The sequence below is a fragment of the Heterodontus francisci genome, chromosome 9 (genome assembly GCF_036365525.1).
Source record: "Heterodontus francisci isolate sHetFra1 chromosome 9, sHetFra1.hap1, whole genome shotgun sequence".
NCBI lineage: Eukaryota > Metazoa > Chordata > Chondrichthyes > Heterodontiformes > Heterodontidae > Heterodontus > Heterodontus francisci.
In genome coordinates this window covers 88,602,065-88,629,663 of record NC_090379.1, presented here as the reverse complement: position 1 = coordinate 88,629,663, position 27,599 = coordinate 88,602,065, and the positions used below count along the sequence as shown (strand labels likewise).

At 42.3% G+C, this 27,599-nt stretch overlaps 1 protein-coding gene across 10 annotated transcripts in view; it reads left to right on the top strand.

Annotated features, from left to right (window-relative positions):
* LOC137373899 (gephyrin) overlaps window positions 1-27,599 on the top strand; it is a 623,883-nt gene that overhangs the window by 213,113 nt on the left and 383,171 nt on the right. For all 10 annotated transcript variants that reach the window (XM_068039448.1, XM_068039442.1, XM_068039444.1 and 7 more), the window contains exon 2: window positions 717-795. In XM_068039448.1, the coding sequence (XP_067895549.1) occupies window positions 717-795 (79 nt within the window). The remainder of the gene's footprint in view (window positions 1-716; window positions 796-27,599) is intronic.

Genomic DNA, 27,599 nt, shown 5'->3' with positions numbered 1-27,599 from the left:
AGCAGAAGATCATAATTAACATATCCTAGTGAAATGACAATGGTTAACTCACTCTGTTTATCATAATCTCTACTACTGCTAGTTTTACTTAAGTGTAGTGCACACTTCATTCTTACTACCTCCATCCAGTATATTTGGCAAACCTTTTCTTGGCTTGCAAACTCAGAATATATCTATTGTGCATTAGTGTTGCTGAAATACAACTGCATCAACTTAAATAAACTTGAAAAGCATTAGAACTTTTTTGTTACTCTTTCTAGCACCTTTTAAAACGGATTCTTCTCTGTGAAATTTTATTTGTCAGTTGAAAGTTAATTGTTTTTTCAGTTGACTTACATTCATTTTGCAGGCTTTCCCTGGTAGCTTCTCTGGTTAGGCTAGTGGTCGCTAGTGCTAAGGCTGAAAGCTGGTAGATGGTAAGACCCACTACACTTTTGTTTCAGCACCACCGGGTGCACCTGACTAAACCTGGAAGTGCATATAAATATGTATGGTCTTGATTGTAATGCTTCTTGAGGTTGCATCCCCTGTTGAAGACTGGTGACTTGGGTGAGGTACTGGTGGCCAACTGTTGGTCATGATACTGTACCCCAGGAGAAATCACTGCGTTCAGGGGAGGGGAAAGAAAAAGTTGACAGAAAAGAGGGAGAACAAGTGTTTTGTTCCAAAGGCAATATTTTGTAATATCACTGTGATTTTTTGTTCATCTTTTACAGTGAGTGATAGCTGTTTCAGAAACCTTGCAGAAGATAGAAGTGGAATAAACCTTAAAGACCTGGTCCAAGATCCTTCACTGTAAGTATAACACTGACCAGATAGAATTCCACATGCAATTTAAGTATTTAGATATCAAATTTGTAATAATAATGATTATCATCTTCAAAGTAATCCATTTATTGTAATCTGATGAAATGCAATATTTTCTACTGAGAACCTTCTATGTACTTTTCATGTACTTGCTTTGTATTTCAAAACTTGGAGAGGTGACCATTGTCCTTCCATAGCATCTCTAAGGACAAAAAAAAACTGTTCAGGCCACAATTAACGTTAGGAATGTTGAAAAAGTGAATGGGTCATTTATCTTTGTAGCGATGTGAACAATGTCAGAGCCATTGAAAGCATTTGCAATATTAAATTTCCTATTTGGATTAAGTGTCACCAAATCTAAGGGAAAATGAATGCAGTGAAAATATACTGATAAATCGTGAATAGACCATTTAAGGAAATGTTGTTTGCAATTTCATTTTAAGTGGCACTTTTGGTGCTGCTCTATACTTTGTGCGTTGCTTTGCAGTTAGTGGAGTTGAAAAAATTCAGCCCAAGATTCTGTGTGAATTCCTGCCAACTTTACTCCCATGGTAAGACACCCTTTCACTTATACTATGTACAACCCTGGACCACCTGACTTTAGCCCCTGTACTTTCAGTCTTACCCTTTCCCACTTCCCATGTCTTTCCTCCAATCAGAATGGGGCACTTCTCTTGTATTCACACACTAAGCACCTGCTGCTGTTCCCCCCACGCCCCCCCCAACTACTTTTCTGTCTTGGGCACACTTGCTGCTGCTGCTTCTCATCGTGTGCACTGTGAAAAACACTTCATATATCTTCAAACCCCTTCAACAGAGCACACACGAACCCACTGCTACTTTTGCAGAAGGAGTTGGCACACAACCAAAGGGAGATTTCAAGAACAGGAAGAGCTTCTGCTATACTCCGAACTCTGACACCAATTGAGGAGACATTTATTGACATCATTTTTTTTTTTAGAGATACAGCACTGAAACAGGCCCTTCGGCCCACCGAGTCTGTGCCGACCATCAACCACCCATTTATACTAATCTTTTTCGCCCATCCCTGATTACTCTTGAAAAGTTGGTGGTGAGCTGCCTTCTTGAACCACTGCCATCCATGTGGTGTAGGTGCACCTACAGTGCTGTTAGGAAGGGAGATCCAGGATTTTGACCCTGTGACAATGAAGGAAAAGCAAGATAGTTCCAAGTCAGGATGATGTGTGACTTGGCGTGGAACTTGTAGGTGGTGATGTTCCCATGTGCCTGTTGTCCATGTTCTTCTAGATGGTAGAGATTGCAGGTTTGGAAGGTGGTGTTGAAGGAGCTTTGGCGAGTTGCTGCCTTACATCTTGGAGATGATGCACACTGCTGCCACTGTGCACTGGTAGTGGAGGGAGTGAATGTTTAAGGTGGTGGATAAGGTATCAATCAAGTGGCCTGCTTTGTCCTGAATGGTGTTGAGCTTCTTGAGTGTTGTTGGAGATGCACTCATCCAGGCAAGTGGAGAGTATTCCATCACACTTCTGACTTGTAGATGGTGGACAGGCTTTGAGGAGTCAGAAGGTGAGTTACTTGCTGCAGACTTCCTAGCTTCTGACCTCCTATTTTAGCCACAATATTTATATGGCTGATCCAGTTGAGTTGATGGTTGATGTATTAGACAGCCTAGAAGCCATGCATAGCAGGATGTTTGGACATCTTCCCTTCCTTTTCTCTTTTTACTTAACTCATTCACACACCATTACAACCAGGTGCTGTATGGCACTGCCATTCATCAGCTTCTGCTTTCCCCTGCCATTACATGGTAGCCCTTATCGCAGTCTCCTTTTCCAGATCCCTCAGACAACACGGGGTCCTGAGACTAATGGAAGAGTCATCTTGAAGATGGCCTATCACTTACCCCTCACCCTTGCTAGGACCAGGACACAAATTGGCATCTCACGTGGTATTGTGAGCGAGTTAGTGTCATCTGCACTGAATGATTAACTAACCAGAAGTGAGCAGGTGCAATTGGAAAGGATAGTCCAGGAAATAGCTCACCGGGTAGGAACATAGGAGCAGGAGTAGGCCATTCAGCCCATCATCTACTTCAATGCCTTTTTCCCACACTATCCCAATATCCGTTTATGTCATTGGTATTTAGAAATCTGTCAATCTCTGCTTTAACCATACTCCATGACTGAGTTTCCACTGCCCTCTGGGGAAGAGAATTCCAAAGATTCACAACCCTCTGAGTAAAGAAGTTTTTCCTCATCTCGGTCCTCAGTGACTTCCCCCTTACTTTGAAATTGTGTCTCCTGATTCTAGACTCCCCAACTAGGGGAAACATCTTACTTACATCTACCCTGTCTATCCATTTTAGTATTGTGTAGGTTTCAATGAGATCACCTCTCATTCTTTGCAACTCTAGAGAATACAGGCCCAGTTGCCCCAATTTCTCTTCATAGGACAGTCCCTCCATCCCAGGAACAAGTCTGGTGAACCTTCTTTGCACTCCCTCCATGGTAACAATATCCTTTCTAAGGCAAGGCAACCAAAACTGCACACAGTACTCCAGGTGCAGTCTAACCAAGGTTCTGTACAATTGAAACAAGACTTTGCTATTCCTGTACTCAAATAGACCAACATACCATTAGTCTTCCTAATTGCTTGCTGCACCTGCTTGTTAGTTTTCAGTGACTTATTGACGAGGACACCCAGGTCCCTTTGTACATCTACATTTTCTAATCTCTTACCATTTAAGAAATACTCTGTACATCTATTCCTCCTACCAAAGTGGATAACCTCACACTTTTTCACATTATATTCCATCTGCCACCATCTTGCCCACTCACTAAGTCTGTCTAAATCCCCTTGAAGCCGCTTTGCATCTTGCTCACAACACATATTCCCACCTAGTTTTGTGTCATTCATGATCTTGGAAATACTACATTTGGTCCCCACATCCAAGTCATTGATATATATTGTGAACAGCTGGGGCCCAAGTACTGATCCTTGTGGTACCCCGCTAGTCACAGCCTGCCAACGTGAGATTGACCCGTTTATTCCTACTCTCTGTTTTCTGCCTGTTAACCAATCCTTAACCCTGCCAGTATATTACCTCCTATCCCACGTGCTTTAATTTTGCTTACCAACCTCCTGTGGGGGACTTTATCAAAAGACTTCTGAAAATCAAAGTATACTACGTCCACCGACTCCTCTTTATCAATTCATTAGTAACATCCTCAAAAAATTCCAACAGGTTCGTCAAACATGATTTCCCATTCATAAATCCATGTTTACTATGCCCAATCAGATCATTATTATCCAAGTGTCCATTTATCACATGCTTTAGAATAGATTCTACCATTTACCCTACTGCTGATGTAAGACTAACAGGTCTGTAGTTCCCTGTTTTCTCTCTCCCTCCCTTCTTAAATAGTGGGGTGACATTTGCTACCTTCCAATCTGCAGGAACCCTTCCAGAATCTATAGAATTTTGGAAGATGATCACCAATGCATCCACGATCACTATAACTACCTCTTTCAACACACTGGGATGTAGAATATCAGGTTTTGGGGACTTATCAACTTTCAGCCCCATCAATTTCTCTAATACAACCTTCTTATTCATACTAATTTCCTTCAATTCCTCATTCTCCCTAGTTCCTTGGATCTCTTAATTGTGGGAAATTTCTTCTATCTACCTCAGTGAATCACAGAATTTTTACAGTGCAGAAGGAGGCCATTCAGCCCATCATGTCTGCTCTGGCTCTCCAAAAGAACGATTCACTCAGTTCCAATCCCCACCACCTTCCCATAACCTTGCACATTCTTCCTTTCATATAACAGTCTAATTCCCTTTTGAATGCTTCAACTGAACCTGCCTCCTCTACACTCTCAGGCAGTGCATTCCAGACCTTAGCCACTCTCTGTCTCATGTCACTTTTGCTTTTCTTACCAAATACTTTAAATCTATGCCCTCTTGTTCTCGATCCTCTCACAAGTGGGAACAATTTATCTACTCTGTCCAGACTTCTAATGATTTTGAATACCTCTTTCAAATCACCTCCCAGCCTTCTCTTCTCCAAGGAAAACAGTCCTAACATCTCCAATCTACCTTCATAACTGAAGTTGTTCATCCCTGGAACCATTCTCGTGAATCTTTTCTGTACTCTCTCCAATGCCCTCATGTCTTTCCTAAAGTGCGGTGCCCAAAATTGGACGCAATACTCTAGCTGAGGCTGAACTAGTGTCTTATACAAGTTCAACATAACTTCCTTGCTCTTGTACTCGATGCCCCTATTAATAAAGCCTAGGATACTGTATACTGTATGCTTTATTAACAGATGACAGATACAAAGTAATCGTTTAGCTTCTGTGCCATTTCTCTATTCCCCGTTACAAATTCTCCTGACTCTGCCTGTAATGTACCCACATTTGTCTTAGCCAAGTGTTTCATTTTACGTATCTATAGAAGCTTTTGCAGTCTGTTTTTATGTTTTTTGCTGGTTTCCATTCTTATTCTATTCTCCCTTTCTTTATAAGTTTCTTGGTCCTCCTTTACTGTATTCTAAAATCCTCTCGATCTTCCGGTTTACTACTATTTCTGGCAACCTTACAGGCTTTTTCCTTTAATCTTATACAATCCTTTACTTCCTTTATTAGCCACAGTTGACTAATTTTTTCTTTTTGGGTTTTTGTGCCTTGAAGGAATGTGCAGTTGCTTTAAACTATGTAATAATTGTTTGAAGACTGTCCATTGTTTATGTGCTGTCATACCTTTTAATGTATTTTCCCAACCCACCTCAGCCAATTTGCCCCTCATACCTTCGTAATTTTCTTTCTTCAAATTTAACACCCTGGCTTCAAATTGAACTACTTCACTTTCAGACATAATGTAACATTCTATCCTATTATGGTCATTCATCCCTAAGGGTTCTTTTACAGCAAGATTATTAACCCTTTCTTATTACATAATACTGGATCTAAAATAGCCTGTTCTCAAGTCAGTTCCTCGACATACTGCATTAGAAAACCATCCCTAACGCACTCCAGAAACTCGTCCTCCATGGCATTAGTGCTCATTAGGTTTAACCCAGTCTACTTGCATATCGAAGTCACCCATGATTACTGTATTACCCATGCTACATGCTTCTCTAATCTCCTGATTAATACCATGGCCCACACTACCACTACTGTTTGGTGGCTTATAAACAACTCCTACCAATGTTTGCTGCCCCTTGCTGTTTCTTAGCTCCACCTAAACAGAGTCCACACTTTGTTCTTCCAATCTGAGATCCTCACTTACTGATGTACTGATCCAGTCCCTTATTATCAGCGCAACACCACCTCCTTTTCCTTTTTGCCCGTCCTTCCTAAATGTCGAATATCCGTGAACATTCAGTTCCCAGTCTTGGTCACCCTGTAGCCACGTTTCCGTTATGGCAATTAGATTATACCCATTTACCTCTATTTGTTCCTTTAAATCATCTACCTTTTTGAGTATGCTGCGTGTATTCAGGTAGAGTGGTCTTAACTTCGTCTTTTTGACATTCTTGCAAGCTTGTGATCTAGCTCTGTTAAAGAGAACAGTGATGCAGACTTTAAGTGTACAACTCTTAAAAGAAAGATGCTTTCTATGCACCAGTAATTGCTGATTGCATTGGACTATCCGTTAGGAAGCTTCTGCAATATGGAGCATGTGGAGAAGTCCACTGCTGACTTTTGTGGAGTTCTTGTGCATGGAATGGCCACACTGCCATCAACAGTGGCGCATGCGGCTACCTCGGTGGATGATGCAGCTGGACGTTCCTTGCAGGAGTCTGTATTACAATAGCATCTCTCAAGAAAGCTTATTGTTTGGCTATTTGGGCACTGGGCTACACCATATCCTCCATCTTGATCAGCCTTGGAGATCAAATAGACAAGTATCAATCGCCTAATGGATATCCTACAATCTGCTGTTCTGCTATCAGTAGTATTGTTGCTCAACAGCTCATTAGTAGAAGCAGTCATGAAGAGAGAATGGAACATGTTGCCCTCTCTCAGAGTGACAGCATGTCTGCACCCTTGTGCCCCCCTCAACCAGCACCTACCCTGGTGCTAGATAACCACAACAGCCATCAAAATGCTGCAGTCTGCAGCCAAGTTCCCTCAAGCCTGAGCTCCGCAAGGTCAATAACTACAATCATCTCATGAGCGGGGTCGGAAAAGTGTCCGTACACAGACACCAGTGTCTGTAGTAAAACATTTTGACGTCCGTGACTGGTAATTTCAGGGATTTGAAATTTCCCATTGGCTTCTTCTTTTCTACCAGACCGGCTTAAAAAAAATTCACACTGTCTGATTCACAGCTGAATTGGAATTTCTAAGCTCTGATCCTTATCTAATGCTCATTAACACTCCTTTCCATATTTACAGCTGACAGTTGCTGAGAGTGGGAGCACTGGTTTCCAAACCAGGCAGCTTTGTGGATTTCTGGCAGGTTCCCTTTTTTTAAAAAAAGCCTGATGGGAAACCACGAAGCTGTCTGAAGATTGAAAACCGCTGTTCCAGCTCCCAGCAACAGTGGGGTGTTGGGGGAGAGAGAGAGAGTGGGGGGGAGGGGGGAAGAGAGAGTGGGGGGGAGGGGGGAAGAGAGAGAGGGGGGGAAGAGAGAGAGGGGGGGAAGAGAGAGAGAGAGAGAGAGAGGGGGGGAAGAGAGAGAGAGAGAGAGAGAGAGGGGGGGAAGAGAGAGAGAGAGAGAGAGAGAGAGAGGGGGGGAAGAGAGAGAGAGAGAGAGAGAGAGGGGGGGAAGAGAGAGAGAGAGAGAGAGAGAGAGAGGGGGGGAAGAGAGAGAGAGAGAGAGGGGGGGAAGAGAGAGAGAGAGAGAGGGGGGGGAGAGAGAGAGAGAGAGAGAGAGGGGGGGAGAGAGAGAGAGAGAGAGAGGGGGGGGAGAGAGAGAGAGAGAGAGAGAGCGGGGGAGAGAGAGAGGGGGGGGGGAGAGAGAGAGGGGGGGGGGTGAAGAGAGAGAGAGAGGGGGGGTGAAGAGAGAGAGAGGGGAGGGTGAAGAGAGAGAGAGGGGGGGTGAAGAGAGAGAGAGGGGGGGGGTGAAGAGAGAGAGAGGGGGGGGTGAAGAGAGAGAGAGAAGGGGGGGTGAAGAGAGAGAGAGAGAAGGGGGGAAGAGAGAGAGAAGGGGGGAAGAGAGAGAGAAGGGGGGAAGAGAGAGAGAAGGAGGGGAAGAGAGAGACAGAGGGGGAGAGACAGAGAGAGAGAGGGAGTGAGGGGGAGACAACGAGAGAGAGAGTGAGTGAGGGGGAGACAATGAGAGAGAGAGTGAGTGAGGGGGAGACAGAGAGAGTGAGTGAGGGGGAGACAGAGAGAGTGAGTGAGGGGGAGACAGAGAGAGTGAGTGAGGGGGAGACAAAATGAGAGGGGGGAGAGATATGGGAGGACCGAGAGAGAGGAAAATAAAGAGAAAGAGGGGACAGAGAGAGCGGGGATGACACTGAAGAGACAGCACGGAGGGTGGGAATAAGACGGGAGGATTGACACAGAAGGGGAAGGGAGCAATACACGGTTAGAGGGAACAATGCAGGGAGGGTAGATGAGAGAATAGAGAGAAGGGGCTTGACACACACACAAGGAGGGACAGCACAAAGAGGGGGGCACAGAGAGGGAGGAGAGAGAGACAGAGAGAGAGAGAAGAGGGAGAGATTGATCAAGATCACTCCTAACAGATCGACATCTATCTGGAATACTCCACATCACTACAAGATGTATGCAGGCAAATATTGACTACTTGTGCAAGCAAAAAAGATGGCAGATATCTCACTAAATCAGTGTCCAACATAGTGATGAGAAAGTTATTCAATAAATTAGTCTTTTCATTTGAAACTTCGTCACAAAAATGCACATTTGTTGTATTTCGATTAATAATAAGATATATTTTTAATGCCTTTATCTTTCTGAAATTGTCTCACCGGCCCCTTATATAAGTCAATAATTATAATGTGGCCACCCCATGCGAATAACGTAGCAGCTAGGTTATTTTAAAACACAACTTTAAAGGCTTGTGTTATGTAAACTCATTTTGAAATGGCCAAAGTCATTTAGGAAATGTCTCTATTTCCGCGCTCTGGCATGCATTGCTTTCACTTGGGATTTAAGTTCAGTGACATGTTGAAAGTTGCTGGTCTTTTACTTCTATATAAATGTCATAATTCTGCTGCTATCTATTTGGAATCACATTGTTCCAGAACTTGTATTGAGGGGAAAACAGGCAAGAAAATACAAGGAATCTCCAGAGGTCAGCACTGTATGAATGCAGGAGTACGGTGTAATGGGACTGAGTGATATTGGCAAAAACAGCATGCTGCTGACCCACATACAACAGTTAGTAAATACAATGTAATTGGATAGCTTTAATAAACCTTAATCTGTGATGAACTGTCTACGATTCCTTAATAAAATCCACGCTGCATTTTTAGTTTTAAAAACTGTCAGAGATGACATAGTAAAGATTTATTGTGTTTCAATGACCATGTTAGAAACAGTCATGAACTGATATTTTTGCTGCAAAGTAGATTAAAAGATAAGTTTTACAAGTATGTCAAAGATCAGTAACTTCAATGTGCATCATTTACTATCCAGTTTCAGGGCAGATAACCTGAGTGGCCAATGTCATTTGAAAGTTGGCTGTATCATATACTTACATTACATTAAAAGTGCATCTTTGCTAACAGGTAAGAGATTTGTGTTGGCTATGGAGTCTGGAGTACAATCTTACAGATATTGACTAAACATTTTGTAACTGAATCATACATGCAGTAACAACTGCTCAACTTTTTGCAGAAAAGCTTTTTGTTAATAGTTATCTTGTCAGAGTTGAATCGGAATTGACAGTGATAGACTGAAATATAGACATAAGGAAATTTAATAGAATCACTTTATTGGAGGAACTCAAGGACCCTCTTTATTTGTAATTGTGTTTATCTAATTTTGTCACCAGCTTTGGGTGAGTAAATGACATTTTGTCCATGAGAGATGCTGTTGTTTCTGTAATTTTAGAATCCAGGATCTAGTTTAACAGCCTGTCAAGCTGCCTACCAGTAATCTCTCTGTCCCTTCCTGTCCCAATCTGCTTTTCTGTTTTACATGACTCTTCTGAAGTGCTATCTGCTCCATCCTATAAAATTCTCCTGATTTGGAGATCACTGTCCCTTTGGCTGCCATGTCTTCAGACAGATGTTACACACAGGTGAAGAAGTTGCACAAAAATTGACCATCACGAGTTAAATTGTCTTGTGACAAAAGCAGTGTGAGAACTGGTCTGATTTTTCCACTGCCTCACCTCAACAACAGCAATAGCAATACTCTCCTTGAGTTTCATGGTTTATTGGATGAATTTGCACTCCTGATACACTGTGAATCCATAGAGGTCATCTGATAAGGTCCATCGACCACCCTATGGCGTGGTGTAACTAATGCAATTCCATCAATAAAAGTAATTCGCATTGGCATTGCATACTATTTTGCGTGCTAGCCAGCTAATACACTTGTGCTTCTATTGATGTTTGTATGCTTGGCTACTTTATTTATAGAGAGAAATGTGTTTTAAGATGGACTGTGTTTTGATGGCATTAGATTGGCTATACACTTTATGTACAGATTAATTGCCCCCATGTCTGTGACTGAGTCAATAATTTTGGCAGATGTCTGTAGTGCAACATGTTGGTGCCTATCTCTGCTCATGAACTGTTAAAGCATAATAGGGAAGGCAGGGCAGGTGATGTGTTGCAGCTGCAGTATGTAGGAGCTGGTGAACACCATTGTGAACCATGGCCACTACGTCTGCAGTAAGTATCTGCAGCTCGAGGAGCTTCAGCTCAGAGTCAGTGAGCTGGAGGCCGAGCTGCAGATGTTGCAACAAATCGGGGAGGGGGATGGTTACATGGACACATTGTACCAGGAAGTGGTCACACGCCTTATGATAGGGTCTTCTGATTTGGTCAGTGGTCAGCTACAAGAGAGTGGCTGCAGCTGATACAGGGAAGGGGACCCAGAGGGCAGGAGTGCAGGAGCCTCAGCCTTTGTGATTATCAACAGGTTTGAGGTTCTTTCAGCTTGTTTTGATGAAAGGGGGGGCTGCAGGGTGGATGAGCTAACTGACCCGGGTTCAGTTCTGGGTACTGCCTGTGCGGAGTTTGCACGTTCTCCCTGTGACCGCGTGGATTTCCGCCGGGTGCTCCGGTTTCCTCCCACGGCCAAAGACTTGCAGGTTGATAGGTAAATTGGCCATTGTAAATTGCCCCTAGTGTAGGTAGGTGGTAGGGGAATTGAGGGAAGGTGGGGATGTGGTAGGGAATATGGGATTAATGTAGGATTAGTATAAATGGGTGGTTATGACTCTATGACCATGGTACCATGGTATAGGAAGCCATTCAAGTGGGGGGAGCAAAAAGGAACGTAGTAGTAGTAGGGGACAGTATAGTGAAGGGGATTGAAACTGTTTTCTGCAGCAAAGAGTGAGTCTAGAAGGCTGTGTTGCCTGCCAGGTGCCAAAGTTTGGGACATCTGCTCAGGGCTGGAGAGGAACTTACAGTGGGAGGGGGAGGATCTATTCGTCTTGATCCATGTAGGTACCAATGACATAGACAGGACAAGGAAGGACGTTCTGCATAGTCAGTATGAGGAGCTAGGCACCAAATTAAGAAGCAGAATCTCAAAGGTAATAATCTCTGGATTATTACCTGAGCCACCTTCAAATTGGCGTAGGGCAAAATAGATTAGAGAAATTAATGTGTGGCTCAAAGACGGATGCGTAGAAGTGGGTCTGGTTCATGGGGCACTGGCACCAGTACTGGGGAAGGTGGGGGCTGTATCCTTGGGACAGACTACACCTGAACCGTGCTGGGGCTGGTGTTCTAGCGAGCGGCATAACTACAGAGGTAGAGAGGGTTTTAAACTAAATAGTGGGGGAAAGGGATCAAATTTGGGAAGATGTAGTAAATAAAAGAGTAGAGACAAGGCAAGGGAGAAAGTTATCAATATGCAAAATGATACACAGACTGTGACAGGACAAAGAACAAAAGAACAAAGAAAATTACAGCACAGGAACAGGCCCTTTGGCCCTCCAAGCCTACGCCGATCCAGATCCTCTATCTAAATCTGTTGCCTATTTTCTAAGGGTCTGTATCTCTTTACTTCCTGCCCATTCATGTATCTGTCTAGATACATCTTAAAAGACGCTATCGTGCCCGCGTCTACCACCTCCGCTGGCAACGCGTTCCAGGCACCCACCACCCTCTGCGTAAAGAACTTTCCACGCATATCCCCCCTAAACTTTTCCCCTTTCACTTTGAACTCGTGTCCCCTAGTAATTGAATCCCCCACTCTGGGGAAAAGCTTCTTGCTATCCAACCTGTCTATACCTTTCATGGTTTTGTACACCTCAATCAGGTCCCCCCTCAACCTCCGTCTTTCTAATGAAAATAATCCTAATCTACTCAACCTCTCTTCATAGCTAGCACCCTCCATACCAGGCAACATCCTGGTGAACCTCCTCTGCACCCTCTCCAAAGCATCCACATCCTTTTGGTAATGTGGCGACCAGAACTGCACACAGTATTCCAAATGTGGCCGAACCAAAGTCCTATACAACTAAAATAAGGAAGGGACAGAATATAAAAATCTAAAAGTAAATCAGCAGTCAAGGCTAGAGGTTACAAAAATAATAAAAGGACAAAACTAAAGGCTCTGTATCTGTATGCATGTAGCATTCGGAACAAAACAAATGAACCAATAATGCAAATAGAAATAAATAAGTACAATCTGATAGCCATTACAGAGACATAGCTGCAGGATGACATAGATTGGGACCTGAATATTGAAGGGTACATGACATTTGGGAAGAACAGGAAACTCGGAAAAGTTGGAGGGGTGGCTTTGTTAATTAATGATGTTATTAGCACATTAGAGAGGGATGACCTAAGTTCAGGAAACCAGGATGTAGAAGCGGCTTGGGTCAAGATGAGAAATGATAAAGACAAGAAGTCACTCATGGCAGTGGTGTACAGGCCCCCCTAACAGTAACTACACAGTAGGACCGAGTATAAAGGAAGAAATAATGGGAGCATGTCAGAAAGGTACAGCGATAATCATTGGGGATTTTATTCGACATGTAGACTGGAAAAATCAGATGGGTAAAGGTAACCTCGATGAGGAGGTCATAGAATGTTTTTGGGATAGTTTCTTAGAACAGCACATTCTGGAACCAACCAGAGAGCTGGTATTGTGCAATGAGATAGGATTAATTGATGACCTCATTGTGAAGGCGCCCCTAGGCAGCAGCGATCATAATATGATTGAATTTTACATTCAGTTTAAGGGAGAGAAGAATGGGTCCAAGACTAGTATCTTAAACTTAAATAAGAGCAGTTATGAGGGCATGAAAGCAGAGCTAGCTAAAGTGAACTGTCAAATTAGGTTAAGGGATATGTCAATAGAGATGCAGTGGCAGACATTTAAGGGGATATTTCAGAATACACAGAGTAGATGTATTCCAATGAGAAAGAAAAATTCCCAGGGGAGGAGCAACTATCCATGGTTAACTAAAAATTTCAAAGATCGTATCAAACTTTAAGAAAAAGCATATAATTGTGCAAAGATGGGTGGCAAGTCAGAAGATGGGACAGAATATAAACAAAGCAAAGAATGACTAAAGGATTGACATGGAGGGGAAATTAGAGTACGAGAGAAAGCTTGCTAGAAATATAAAAACAGATAGTAAGAGTTTCCATAGGTATTTAAAAAAGAAAAGAGTTAACAAAGTGAGCGTTGGTCGTATAGAAAGTGACTCTGGGAATGAATAATGAAAATAAGGAGATGGCAGTTGAATTGAACAGGTATTTTTCATTGGTCTTCACTATAGAGGATACAAATAACATTCTAGAAATAGCTGTAAATCAGAAATAGAAGGGAGGGAGGAACTCAAGAAAATTACAATCACCAGGAAAGTGGTACTGAGCAAATTGTTGGGTCTGCATGCTGACAAGTCCCTGGGTCCTGATGGACTTCTTCCTAGGGTCCTAAAAGAAGTGGCTAGTGAGATGGTTGATGCATTGGTTTTAATTTTCCAAAATTTCCTAGATTCAGGGAAGGTTCCATTAGATTGTAAAATAGCGACTGTCACTCCTTTATTCAAAAAGGGAAGGAGACAGAGAGCAGGAAACTACAGGCCAGTTAGCTTAATATCTATCATAGGGAAAATGTTAGAAGCTATTATTAAAGGCGTTATAGCAGGGCACTTAGAAAAATTCAAGGCAGTCAGGCAGAGTCAACATGATTTTGTGAAAGGGAAATCATGTTTAACCAATTTATTGGAGTTCTTTGAAGAAGTAATATGCTGTGGATAAAGGGGAACCAGTGGATGGACTGTACTTAGTTTTCCAGAAGGCATTTGATAAGGTGCCACATCAAAGGTTATTGCAGAAAATAAAAGCTCATGGTGTAGGGGGTAACATATTGATACAGATAGAAGTTTGACTAGCTAAGGGATTAATGTAGGATTAGTATAAAGTGGTTGATGGTTGGCGCGGACTCGTTGGGCCGAAGGGCCTGTTTCAGTGCTGAATTCTCTATGACTCTATTAGGAAACAGAGTGCAGGCATAAATGGGTCATTTTCTGGTTGGCAACTTGTAATGAGTGGTGTACCGCAGGGATCTGTGCTGGGGCCTCAACTTTTTACAATTTATATAAATGACCTGGATGAAGGGACAGAAGGTATGGTTGTTAAATTTGCTGATGACACAAAGATAGGTAGGAAAGTAAGTTGTTAAGAAGACATAAGGAGGCTACAAAGGGATATAGATCGGGTAAGTGAGTGGGCAAAGATCTGACAAATAAAGTATAATGTGGGGAAATGTGAAGTTGTCCATTTTGTCAGGAAGAATAAAAATAAGCACATTATCTAAATGGTGAGATATTGCAGAGCTCTGAGATGCAGAGGGACCTAGTGTCCTGGTTTATGAATCACAAAAGGTTAGTATGCAGGTTCAGCAAATAATAAGGAAAGCTAATAGAATGTTATCATTTATTGTGAGGGGAATTGAATACAAAAGTAACGAGGTTATGCTTCGGTTATATAGGGCATTGGTGAGACCCACATCTGGAGTACTGTATACTGTGAGAGAATCTAGAATTTGGGGTCACTATTTAAAAATAAGGAGTCACCCATTTACGAGAGAGATGAGGAGAAATTATTTCTCTCGGAGGGTTGAGTCTTTGGAAGTCTGTTCCTCAAAAGGCAATGGAAGCAGAGTCTTTAGATATTTTTAAGGCAGAGATTATAGATTATTGATAAGCAAGGGGGTGGAAGGTTATTGGAGGTAGGTGGAAATGTGCAGTTACGGTTACAATCAAATCAGCCAGGATCTTATTGAATGGTGGAGTAGGCTCAAGGATGGCCTACTCCTGCTCCAAATTTGTATGTTCATATGACTGAGCCAAAGCAACCTTCCCCCTCCCGTGCTGAAGTCACTGGGAGAGAACAAGAGTAGGTAAGAGAGCAATTAAGACAGGCAGTTTGGGCACATACTAGGGTGATAATTATTGTGTATACATTTGCGTAAACCAGTAAACAATCTTAGTGTGCAGTGTCCCCCTGGGTGCTAGTGGCCTTGTAATGTTAGTTGAGATGAATATCAGTGCTGGTGTTTGGGCACATATGGTGACATTCGAGGCTAGAAGGACTGGGGTGATGTTAGACATGACCATTAATGCAGGGCAGCAGGGAATATTCAACTGAAGTGCTCTTCAATGAGCTGCTGCTGAACAGCTCTAGCTGCAGGTAGGGATTAGGGACCCTCCACTTCCTCGCCATCCTCTATTTCATCATTGTCATCTCCCTCATCATGTTGAAGGGCCTCATCATTTCAAGCTTTCACACAAGGTAAAAGTGTCATGGAAACTGTGGGCAAAGCAGGCACATACCTGCATGATTTGCCACTGATGATCAGGCATCATTTGTGCATTTGTGGAACAGAAAACCTTGGGATTCATAAAGGGAGTGGAGTCATGCGAAGGAACCTGCAGAAAAAAAAGACAGACTTGCATTTATATAGTGCCTTTCCTGACCACAGGATGTCCCAAAATGCTTTGCAGCCAACAAAGTACTTTTGAAGTGTAGTTACTGTTGTAATGTAGGAAACGTGACAGCCATTTTGTGCACAACAAGCTCCCACAAACAGCAGTATGATAATGACCAAAAAATCTGTTTTTGTGTTGTTGATTGTGGGATAAATGTTAGTCAGGCCACCGGAGACAACTCCCTTGCTGTTCTTTGAAATAGAGTCATGGGATCTTTTATGTCCAACTGTGCAGCATTCCCTCAGTGCTGCACTGGAGTGTCAGCTTTGTTTATTGTGCTAAAGTTGTTGAACTTGTACCCACAACTGTCTGATTCAGGAGCTAGAATGCTACCAACTGAGCCACCGCTGATACATGACACAATGCCGGCCCTGGATTTGGGAAAAATCTGCAGTCTACGTGAACATCAGAGCCCTATCCTACTGCTCCTTATTGTCTATGGGGGATGTGATGAACGTGACTAGCAGACATGGCATTAGTTAGACTGGCTGATGTTGCTGGTACCTCCTGATGTAGCCTGGAAAGAGCCAGAGACAAAGAAGTCCAGGCTGCAGTGACCTTGAGTGAAACAAGCAATGTTATGCTAGCTGTGACAGTTGGTTCTAGATTTTGTTGCAGGAGGTGACGTAACTATGACAGTCTCCTTTGCTGCTTCTTTCTGTGCTTCTGCTCCTCCACATGCTCCACACACAGTGGAATTGCCAGAAGAACCCCCATGAAGAAAAGCATGCGCTGCTGGGGTGCCTTACGAGATCATAACTTTTTAAAGTTACTTAAAGCATTTTAAAATAGTCCAAGTAGAAAAAATGTACATTGTAATAGAAGCAAAATGTCTCCCAGAACTTTTCAGCACTTTTACTGAGAGCAGATGACGATCCCTCTTAAATACCACTGAAAATGGCTGCCTCCTGATTTGTCCTGTCCCACTTGGAATTCGATGGGTGAATCTTCCATGCTATTTTGATCTCGATACTGCCAGTTTACACCTAAAGATAGGGCAACATCGAGAAAAAAACCACTCGCAGCTAGCTGTTATTTTATACTCAGAACTGATTAGTCTGCATGCTGTTCATCACTGACCACTGAGTGTCATTGCAGAGTAACCTTGGGATCTAAAGCTCCAGTGGTGTCAACCATGTTGATAAAGCAAAATAAAGGAAAGAAGAACATTTTAAACTAAGTTTTGTAAAGCTGCACATTGGCAAGCTGGAGCTTTCCATTTGGTCATCTTCCATCCATCTATCCTTGAATTGAGTTTCTTGCCCCTACTTTGAGTAACCCACTGCAAGAAAGCCGAAGACTGTCGACTCGCCCTTGCATTTGGCTTCTAAATCCCTGACTACTCTTTCCCAGGCCAACACCACCCCCCCCCTCCACTCCGGCCATTCCCATCATCACCTGCTGTTCTGGCACTGACCTGCCCCTGAACAACACCCATCTCAGCTGCACTTCGCTGGGGTCATCCCTGAGCTTCTTAATAATCAAGATCTTTCAACTTCTCACCCTCTTTCTGTCTCACTTCTATTGCTGTGAAAATTCTGCACTGTCTTGACACCTTATTAGTGAGCCTTGAGTGTCCTCTGCCTGCTCCTGCCCAATTACCATGTTTCAGGCCTCTATGCTGAGCAGTTTTCATACCAGTGAGTGTATTTCCAGTCCTGCATCTGCTTCTCTCCATTACCTTCCCCTCCAGCTGAGCACGTTGTAGACTCATTCGTCTGAAGATTTCACGCACCCCCTTGCTGCGGCCACCACGGCCTGATATTCATCCGCCCCTTACCTCTATCCCTGTTTTCTTCCCACGTCTCCTCCGTATCCCCCTCCTTCCCTACTACCCGCTTTCCTTTCATTATCTCCATTCCTCCGAGCCCCTTTTGATTGTATCCTCCTCACATCATCTGATTCTGTCTCCTTCTTTCCCACTCCCCTCATTCCCCTCTTCTTCAAACCTCACCTTCCCCTGCCCCTCTCACTTCTCTCTTCAAGCCTTCTCTTACCCTCATCTCAGCTCGCCATTTCATTTCTCTCTCACCTCTTGGTCTTTCCTCTTTCTCCCACTCCTCTCCCCACCCACTGCTTCATCCCTGTCCTCTGACCCCTCCCTTTTTCTCCCCTCCTCATCCCCTCCTGTACCCTCTCCAGCCTCTCCTGTCTGCTTCATCCTCCTTTTCCACCAGCTGCAGCTATCCGCCGCCTCTAACCCTACTTGAACTGAATTCTACAATTTGACTTGGCTCCCCATGAGAAATACCATGGGAAATCAACTAGAATGAAATAAAAATGAAAGCAGAATTTTTGTTTCATTACATTTTTAGCCCAATTGGGCTAATCTCAAATTTAACATTTGGCTTGCTGCACAATGCTGTTCTATGTTACTGACGCTACACTCTGCCTTCATATGATGACTGATGTTTGATTATTCTACATGTGTTTCTGTGGCAAAATTGAAACTAAGCTTTTTTGCATGTTTGGAGGAGACATCTAAAGGCAAATGGCCAGTTGCTGGCACAATTGGGTTTGGGCTTTGGACTTAATCAAATTATCATTTCCCTTCTTATATTGATCATCACTTTAAGGTCAAAACACTAGTTTCACCATTCATCATCAAATTTGACCATTTGGATTAATTTCATAGTCATGGTGTCATCACTCCTCCAATGGGATTCTTACAAAAACAGCATGTTAATACACTAGTAGATCTTGCATGCAATTAGAAATATCAAATTGGAGGATACCCTGTTTTATAATGAGAGGAGCAAAGAAAAAATAATAGTTACCTCTTATCAATGTGATTATGTGGCTCTAATTTAGAATATTGTTTTTTCTCTATAAAATTGTGGGAGGAATTGCTTTCTTTGTTGTAATAAGCAAATGCCTGGCTGCATCTTCCTAAACATTTCCATACTGTTGATTGAATGATTTAAAATTCAAAGTTGGGGACTGTCAATATGGGTGGGAAATATAAGAGGTGATTTTTTTTATGATCAGTTATAGTGGCACAGATACTAAACCATTTAAATAAGTGGAGTTGTATTTGTTTGTAAGATTGACCGGAATCAAAATCTGTCATTTTTAAACCATAATGAATGACTGAGCTTCTGTCTTAAATGAGCAAAATGAATGCATTACTTCCATCCATCACTGACTTCGTTTCCCTTTATGTTGGCAGGTCCCACTGTCTCCCCAGTTTCTAGGCAGATCTCCTTGCATGTCTTGATATGTCCCCCTAGTTTAGTATACTCCTATGTTTAGTACACTTTGCCATCATCAATAATGTCTTCAAAAAACACCCTTTGACGACTCCATCCTTATTAAAAAAAAAACTACTGATCTATCATCAACTTTTCTTTCCTCCCCAAAGTCCTTGAAAGCTTCCCAAATCCATGCCCATCTTTCCCAAAACTGCATGTTTGAATTCCTCCAAATAGGTTTCCTCCCCTGTCACTGTACTGAAATGGCTTGATTCAAAGTCATAAATTACATGCTATGTGACTGCAACAAACGTAAACTATCCCTCCTTGTCCTTCTTGACCTGTCTGTAGCCTTTGATATGGTTGACCACACCATCCTTTCCGTCCAGCTAAATGGGACTGCACTCACTTGCTTCCATTCTTACCTATCTATTCAGAGCCAGAGAATCACCTACACTGGCTTCTCTTTCCATTCCTGCACAGTTATCTCTGGTGTCGCCCAAAGATCTATCCTTGTCCCCCTCTTATTTCTCATCTAGATGCTGCCCCTTGGTGACATCATCTTAAAACATAACATTAGTTTCCACGTGTCCGTTGAAGCCAGATTAGCCTTTTTGAGCACTGCACCACAAACAGCAATGTAATAACGACCAAATAATCTGTTTTCGTGATGTTGGTTGAGGAATAAATGTTCGCCAGGACACCAGGGTTACCTCCCCTGTTCCTCTTCAAGTAGTGCCTTGGGATCTTTCACATCCACCTGAGAGGGCAGATAGGGCCTCGGTTTAATGTCTGATCTGAAAGACAGTATCTTTGACAGTGCAGCACTCCCTCAGTGCTGCACTGGGAGCGTTAGCCTGGATTTTGTGCTCAAGTCTCTGGAGCGACTTCTGACTCAGAGGTGAGAGAGGCAGAGAGTTTAAGGAAGCAATTCCAAAGCGTTAGAGCCGGGGCAACTGAAGGCTCAACTGTCGATAGTCTGGCAATTGAAATTGGGGATGCGCAAGTGGTCAGAATTAGAGGATTGCAGAGATCAAGGAGGGTTGTTGGGCTGTGGGAGGTCCTAGAGATAGGGAGGGGTGAGGCCATGGGTGGATATAAAGACAAAGATGAGCATTTTAACTACTGCATTATCTGTTACTCCTGTTGGTGCCTTTGCTGTAGATATTTTAAATGGTGCAGATGGCACATTGTGTGACACAGTAGCTGTGGTTTCACAGTGAGAGTAGGTCAACCTGTGATTGTGTAGTCTGACCAGTGGTTTCCCACAAGTTGCTCAAAACACATTCTGAAATTATTTTTGGCCACTTTTTTTTTGCAAATATTCAAAATAAGAGTTGAAATAAATTGTTTACATTTCATGACTTTCATTGTTCAATTTGAGCCTGTGCGGTATACCTAATATCCTAGGATGAATCAGTCAACTCTATATGGAAATTGTTTTCTTTAGCTCCCAGCACTTTCTGCCCAGTAACTTTTCTTTAGCTGACAAAATAGGTCAATGCAAATCACAAAAGGCTTGTGAAACAGAGGGCAGCATTTTCTGTTTTGTGTTTGGACCCCACCGTGTTGGAAGCAGTAATCCTAGCAATGATCTTGGCCAGATTGGCCAATTGGTAGCCAGAGGGTATGCTCGCCATCCAATTAAGCACTGTGGGCAGACTCACCAGCAGTCCTACCGTCTGAGGCTTGCAGAGAGAGAGAGGGTGCCTCCTGAAGAGAAGGTAAAAAAAATTTTTTTTTTAGAAGGCCACAGATGCCTGGCCACAATTGTGGAGAAGAACCCCGTCCCTGGTCAGTCGCACTGTGGTCTGATGGCCATGATGGGTGTGGGAGGGGAATCCCTAGCAGGATGAAATGTGGCAGCCCACCCCACCCGCCACCAACTGCCAGGAGGCCTTGTTTAATCGGACATGTTTCGGCTGCCAAATGGAAAATTGACCCTTCAATTACCTCAATTGGCTACCCGCCACTTGTGGGCAGGTGGCCCTTTCCGTTACTGATCCAGGCTTCCTGAAAATGGCTTATGGACAGGATGGTGCCAGCAAACTGGCACACCGGCTGGCCGTGTGAAACTACACGTCTGCTCACCTCAGTTCCCGCCCCCATCAGCCTTTGAACATCCTGCCCCGAGATTCCAATATGCAATATCTCTGAGACAGAGGCAGTGAGTGAAACAGAAAGAGAAAGGCAGATAGGAGGACATAGACTGTTGAAATGGGCAGACACATAGCAGTTGAAATTTATTGTAGAGAAATGTGAAGTAATACAGTTTGGTAGGAAGAATGAGGAGAGACAATATAAACTAAATAGCATAATTTTGAAGAGGGTGCAGGAATAGAGAAATCTAGGGGTGTATGTAATGTGATGAAGTCCATGGTTTTGTGGGGTCAGTGGGGAAGCATGTGCAAGCTGTCTGTTGAATGTTTTGTTAGGTGCGCTGATCTGGAATGTACTGCTGAAAGGTTTGTGGAAGCAGATTCAATAATAACTTTCAAAAGGGAATTGGATAACTGCATAAAGGAGGAAAATTTGCAGGAATATAGGGAAAGGGCGGAGTGGGACTGTTTGGATAGCCATGCCAGGCATGATGTGCTGAATGGCCTCCTTCTGTACTGTGATATTCTATAATTCAGTGATTTCTGACTGGAAGTTGAAAAATGATACTTGGTTCCCAAAAATGAAACAAATTTACAACTTCTAAGGCCAGTGCCCCTTTTTTTAATCATTTGCATGTTTTTATATCTCCCCACCATCTGTAATTGAATGTGAAATCCAATATTTATCTCGGGGAAATACCAATGACACTTCTTTGCTGATCATCTTTGCATCTTTAAGGAATTCACCATGACTTGAATCTAATACCTTGCAAGCCTTTAAATATTCTTGGAAATTATTTCTCTTCCTCATATGAGAGAATAAAAATATTGGTCTGTTGTTGTGGTTTTGTCTTTTTATTCCTCCAGCACCTTTCCTCATGCAAGCAAGTTGACAGTTTCTGTAAGCAGATCGACTGTGCAACAAACTGAAATGTGTCTTTATTCTCTGTTGCACTGAGGTGGTGTCGTCTGGCCTAACAATTAACCTTGCTTGTTTACTGGAGGATATATTGAATGTCCGCTTCATCAACTGTCAGTTCAGGCCAAGGAAAATATCAAGTGTTAGAGCACTTCTTAAAGGTGAAAACCACAGTGCAGATTTATTTACAAGTAAAATGATTCTCAGAATCAAAAGTTTGAGCATGGCAGCACTACATACACTGCATACAAGCAGTGCTGACTGTTTAAAAAACTTCCTAACCTTTTTTCATCTTGTCTTAGCATATTGTCTTAGTATTGCAGCAGCAAAGTGTTGGTGATGGAGGATGTGGATATTGAGCACAATGACAGGTGTGCCAATCAAGTGAACCTTTTGACTGTTGCTGTGGCTGTAACCATTTGGGCAAATGGTGATTTTCCTAGCACGCTCCTGACTTGAGTCTTGCAGATAGTGGAAACTATTTGAAGGATCAGGCAATGAGCCTCTTGTCGCTTCCCAGAAATAATTGTGAATCAGGAGGTGAAAGAGAAGGAGGAACTTAAAACAATTACAATCGCCAGGGAAAGCATACTGAAAAAATTATTAGAACTAAAAGCTGACAAGTCCCCAGGTCCTGATGGACCATTCTAGGGTCTTAAAAGAAGTAGCAGCCGAGAAAGTAGATGCATTGGTTTTAATTTTCCAAAATTCCATAGAGCCTGGAAAGGCCCCATTAGATTGGAAAATAGTGAATGTGACTCCTCTGTTCAAGAAAGCAGTAAACTACAGGCTGGTTAACTTAACATCCGTCAGAGGGAAAATGCTGGAATCTATTATTAAGGAGATTATAACAGGGCACTTAGAAAATCTCAATGTAATCAGGCAGAGTCAACATGGTTTTATGAAAGAGAAATCGTGTTTGACTAATTTATTGAAGTTCTTTGAGGAAGTAACAAACAACATGGTTAAAGGGGAACCTGTGTATGTGCTATACTTAGATTTCCAGAAGGTGCCACATCAAAGGTTGCTAAACAAAATAAGCTCATGGCATTGGGGGTAACATATCAGCATGGATAGAGGATTGGTTAGCTAACAGGAGACAGAGAGTAGGCATAAATGGGTCATTTTCAGGTTGGCAAGATGTGACGAGTGGAGTGCCACAGGGATCAGTGCTGGGACCTCACCTATTTACAATTTATATCAATGACTTGGATGAAGGGACTGAATGTATGGTTGCTAAATTTGCTGATGACACAAGATAGATAGGAAAGTAAGTTCTGAAGAGGACATAAGGAATCTGCATAGGGATATAGATAGGTTGCGTAAGTGGGCAAAAATTTGGCAAATGGAGTGTAATGTGGGAAAATGTGAACTTATCCACAATGGCAGGAAGAATAGTAAAAGCGGCACCTTATTTAAATGGAGAGAGATTGCAGAACTCTGAGGTACAGAGGGATCTGGGTGTCCCGGTACATGAATTACAAAATGTTGGTATGCAGAAATAGCAAGCGATTAGAAAGGCAAATGGAATGTTGTTGTTTATTGCAAGGGGAATGGAATATAAAAGTAGGGATGTTTTGTTACAGCTGTAGAGGGTATTGGTGAGGCCACATCTGGAGCACTGTGTATAGTTTTGGTCTCCTTATTTAAGAAAGGATATAGGACGGCACAGTGGTGCAGTGGTTAGCATGTAATCAACCCGGATTCGATTCTGGGTACTGCCTGTGCGGAGTTTGCAAGTTCTCCCTGTGACCGAGTGAGTTTTCGCCAGGTGCTCCGGTTTCCTCCCACAGCCAAAGTCTTGCAGGTTGATAGGTAAATTGGCCATTATAAATTGCCCCTAGTATAGGGAGTTGGTAGGGGAATTGAGGGAAGGTGGGGATGTGGTAGGAATATGGGATTAATGTAGGATTAGTATAAATGGGTGGTTGATGGTCAGCACAGACTCGGTGGGCCGAAGGGCCTGTTTCAGTGCTGTATCTCTGAATAAAATAAATAAATGCATTGGAGGCATTTCATAGAAGGCCCATTCAACTGATACCTGTGACTGGGGGTGAGTGGGGGAGCGGTTATCTTATGAAGAAAGGTTGGACAGGTTGAGTATGTATCCATTGGAGTTTAGAAGAATGAGAGATGATCTTATTGAAACATATAAGATCCTGAGGGGACTAGACAGGGTGGTCGCTGAAAGGATGTTTCCCCTTGTGGGAGAGACTAGAACTAGGGGACACCGTTTAAAAATAAGGGGTTGCCCATTTAAGACGGAGATGAGGAGAAATTTTTTCTGAGAGTTGTGAGTCTTTGGACTCCACTCCCAGAGAGCGGTGGAGTCTGGGTCATTGAATATTTTTAAGGGAGAGGTAGATAAATTCTTAACTAACAAGGGTATCAGGGGTAGGTGGGAAAGTGGAGTTGAAGCCACAATCAGATCAGCCATGATCTTATTAAATGGCGGAGCAGGCTCAAAGGGGCTGAATGGACTACTCCTACTCCTAATTCGTATGTTCATTTCACCCACCTGGTCTGTGTTGATACTTATGTTCCACACGAGTTTCTTCTATCGCAACTCCACCTACCCTGCCCTTTTCTTTTAACCATACTGTTGTAATGGTTGGTCTAGTTACACCTCTGGCCCATTATGACCCACCCAAGATATTGATGGTGGGGGCACTTGGCGATCGTGGTGCTGTTAAAGATCAGGGAGACGTTGCTGGAATGATCATCTCTACTCAGGTGTTGCAAATAAGGTCAGTCCAAAACATTATCCAACCACAATTTAGAGTACAGGCATACGAGTTACACATCACCTGTGGTCTGATTAGATTTTTAGAAATATTTGTCTGGCCTCTAGGGGAAAATGATGCTTTCAGCCTTTAGTGATTAATTTTTACTGTGTTAAGCTTCAAATTTGATTTGTGTGAAAATGATGAGTTTTTTTAAACAAAAATAAATAGCATTATGTTGTCCGTTTTTCTTATTACAGAAAGTAGTGTGTTTTTTCAGTGTTCAATAAAGCTATCTACTTTTATCAAAGTGGAACTTGATTTACTTGAGCTTGAAGTGTTAGATAATTGTTGAAATGAGAGTTCAGAAAATCTAAAATTTTGTAATGTTTACTGGACCAGCTGTAGACCAGTGAAATTCTCCCATTTATTGAGACTGTAAATTTGAGTCATTCAATGATTCATAAATAATATGTGATTAAATGATATTTTTGTATCTTTTATGTATGTTATAGTATCTGAAAGATTTCTGAACGAAATACCTGAAGCTTTTAAAGCATTTTAATGTATCATAGACTAGTGAAAAAGATTTGAAAAAATGCTTCCTTTCTACTCTTTGCAGATAACTGAACCACTGCAAAAGCTTAAAACCACACATTAGGTTGTTAAATACAGTTATTATTCACCAAAAGAACCTTAACCTGTTTCTCTAAAACTCAAACTGAATTTTGAATGCTTAATATTTATTAACTATGGGCTATATTCCTCCACAGTCACTAATTTTAACACTAAGTATAAAGCAAGAAATATTGTATTATGCTGTATATTTTTTCACTAAAATATTATAAGAATATACTTCTGAAAGAGTGGGGATGATTTTTTTTTTTGGGCGGTAGAGCGAAATGATCAATAGTGCATCAGCAGCCCAAATTTGCCTGAATTTCGTTTCCATTGAATTTGATGGAGAAGGTAATCGAAGGTAATCGGGTGAAGTGTAACCTTCTGAAGAAGGGTCACTGACCTGAAACGTTAACTCTGCTTCTCTCTCCACAGATACTGCCAGACCTGCTGAGTATTTCCAGCATTTCTCGTTTTTATTGCTGATATGCTATTGTCTGGTTTGCGCCACTGCCCCAGATGAATTCGCGCACCCCCCCCCCCCCCCCCCCCCACCATAAGTGTGCCGAATGATGAAGATCTGAGAGTCTGTTGAATACGGGGATGTTGTCACATCTCTAATGGATTTATTTTTCATTATTGGACAGGTGTTACTTGGTTGTTACTGAAATGAATTCTCCATCTTCCAATACTGTGAAACTCTTTCATCGATATGTACTTCTCATTCCATCCAATTTATACATGTGTTGTAGAATCCTCACAAGGCTGAAAATCATGTGGCCTTGTGGTTAAAAAAAAATTTAAACCAGATACTTTGAAAAGGAATCGGATCAGCTGATGAGAGATATCAGCAGTAGGCTTTAATTGAGCATCGATTTTTTAAATGTTTATCTTGGTTGAGGCACACATTATTTCGCGACATGAACATTAAAACTTTAAAAATTGTAATCTCTGACTGGAAGAGCATTTGCTTAGTACCAGACATTGTGGAAACAAAGGGGAGCAGTCCCTGTTTTCCAATACACAGAAGTGGTCAAACCAGTGAAGAGACTGTTCCATGTAAGGAGCTAATCACATGACTAACCTGCTGTGCACCCTGGCAGTTTTTTGAATTTGAACTCCCAAACAAAAGGATTTGAGGCAGAATGCTGTGTGCTCTCCTGGAACTAAGAACACCTCCTGTCTGCCTGCTATCTCTCAGGGAACTGAAACCATTGAAGACACGAGCAATTCAAAGAGAGAAAGGTTTGCCACGTGAACAAAGTTTTAAGAAGATTACAGGGCCCCAACGAAATGCAAGAATATAACTTCAATCAAGGACTACAGCGACAGAGAAACAGTAACAAGATATTGCCTCAAACTGTTCTACTTATCTCTTCTATTCTTTTCTGTCCTATCTTACATGTTTATATCGTGTGTGCATGCTAGCATGAGCGTGTCGTATATCCGCAGACGTGAACCATATTAGAATTAAGCTTAAGGTTTAATAAATGTAATCTTTCTGCTTTAAACCAAAGAAAACCTGTTTGTGCTCTGTTATTTGCCTGATAATTGGAAACTGTGAACACGGATTCACAAAAGGGGAGCTCAAAAACACAGTGTGTTTAAAATTAAACCCTGTTACAATAAGACCAGGTGGAGACCCCCTAGACACATTGCTCACCTGGTCGTAACAGGAAGTATTTGATGAACATTTTATCTGTTTGCCAACATGTACTGTAATTGTGCAGTTTTCATCTAAACATCATTGTGAAAGCATTGCATCACTTTTTGTGTGATGTTTTCGAACAGAAATGATGTGGCTGTTCCATCTGCTCTCCCTCCTCCCTGGTACACAGGGTCTTTTACAAGACCTGTTACAATCACTAACATTGCAGTTAAAAACAAGCTGTGCTATTTCTTGGTATCACGTGGTCAAATGGACCTATGTGTCATATTAGGCTATGTCATGTGGGGCACTTGTGATATTACCTTCCTGTTACTCAATGTCAATCCCACAAATATTGCCATTATTATTTTCCCTAGTAGATACTTACATTTTCTGCTGAATACAAATAAATATTTCAGGACAGTAGCTCATCATGTAATATTGATAAAGTACTTAAGCTTCTCTTTGTAAATTCGAACAGCATCATGATTGTGCACCAA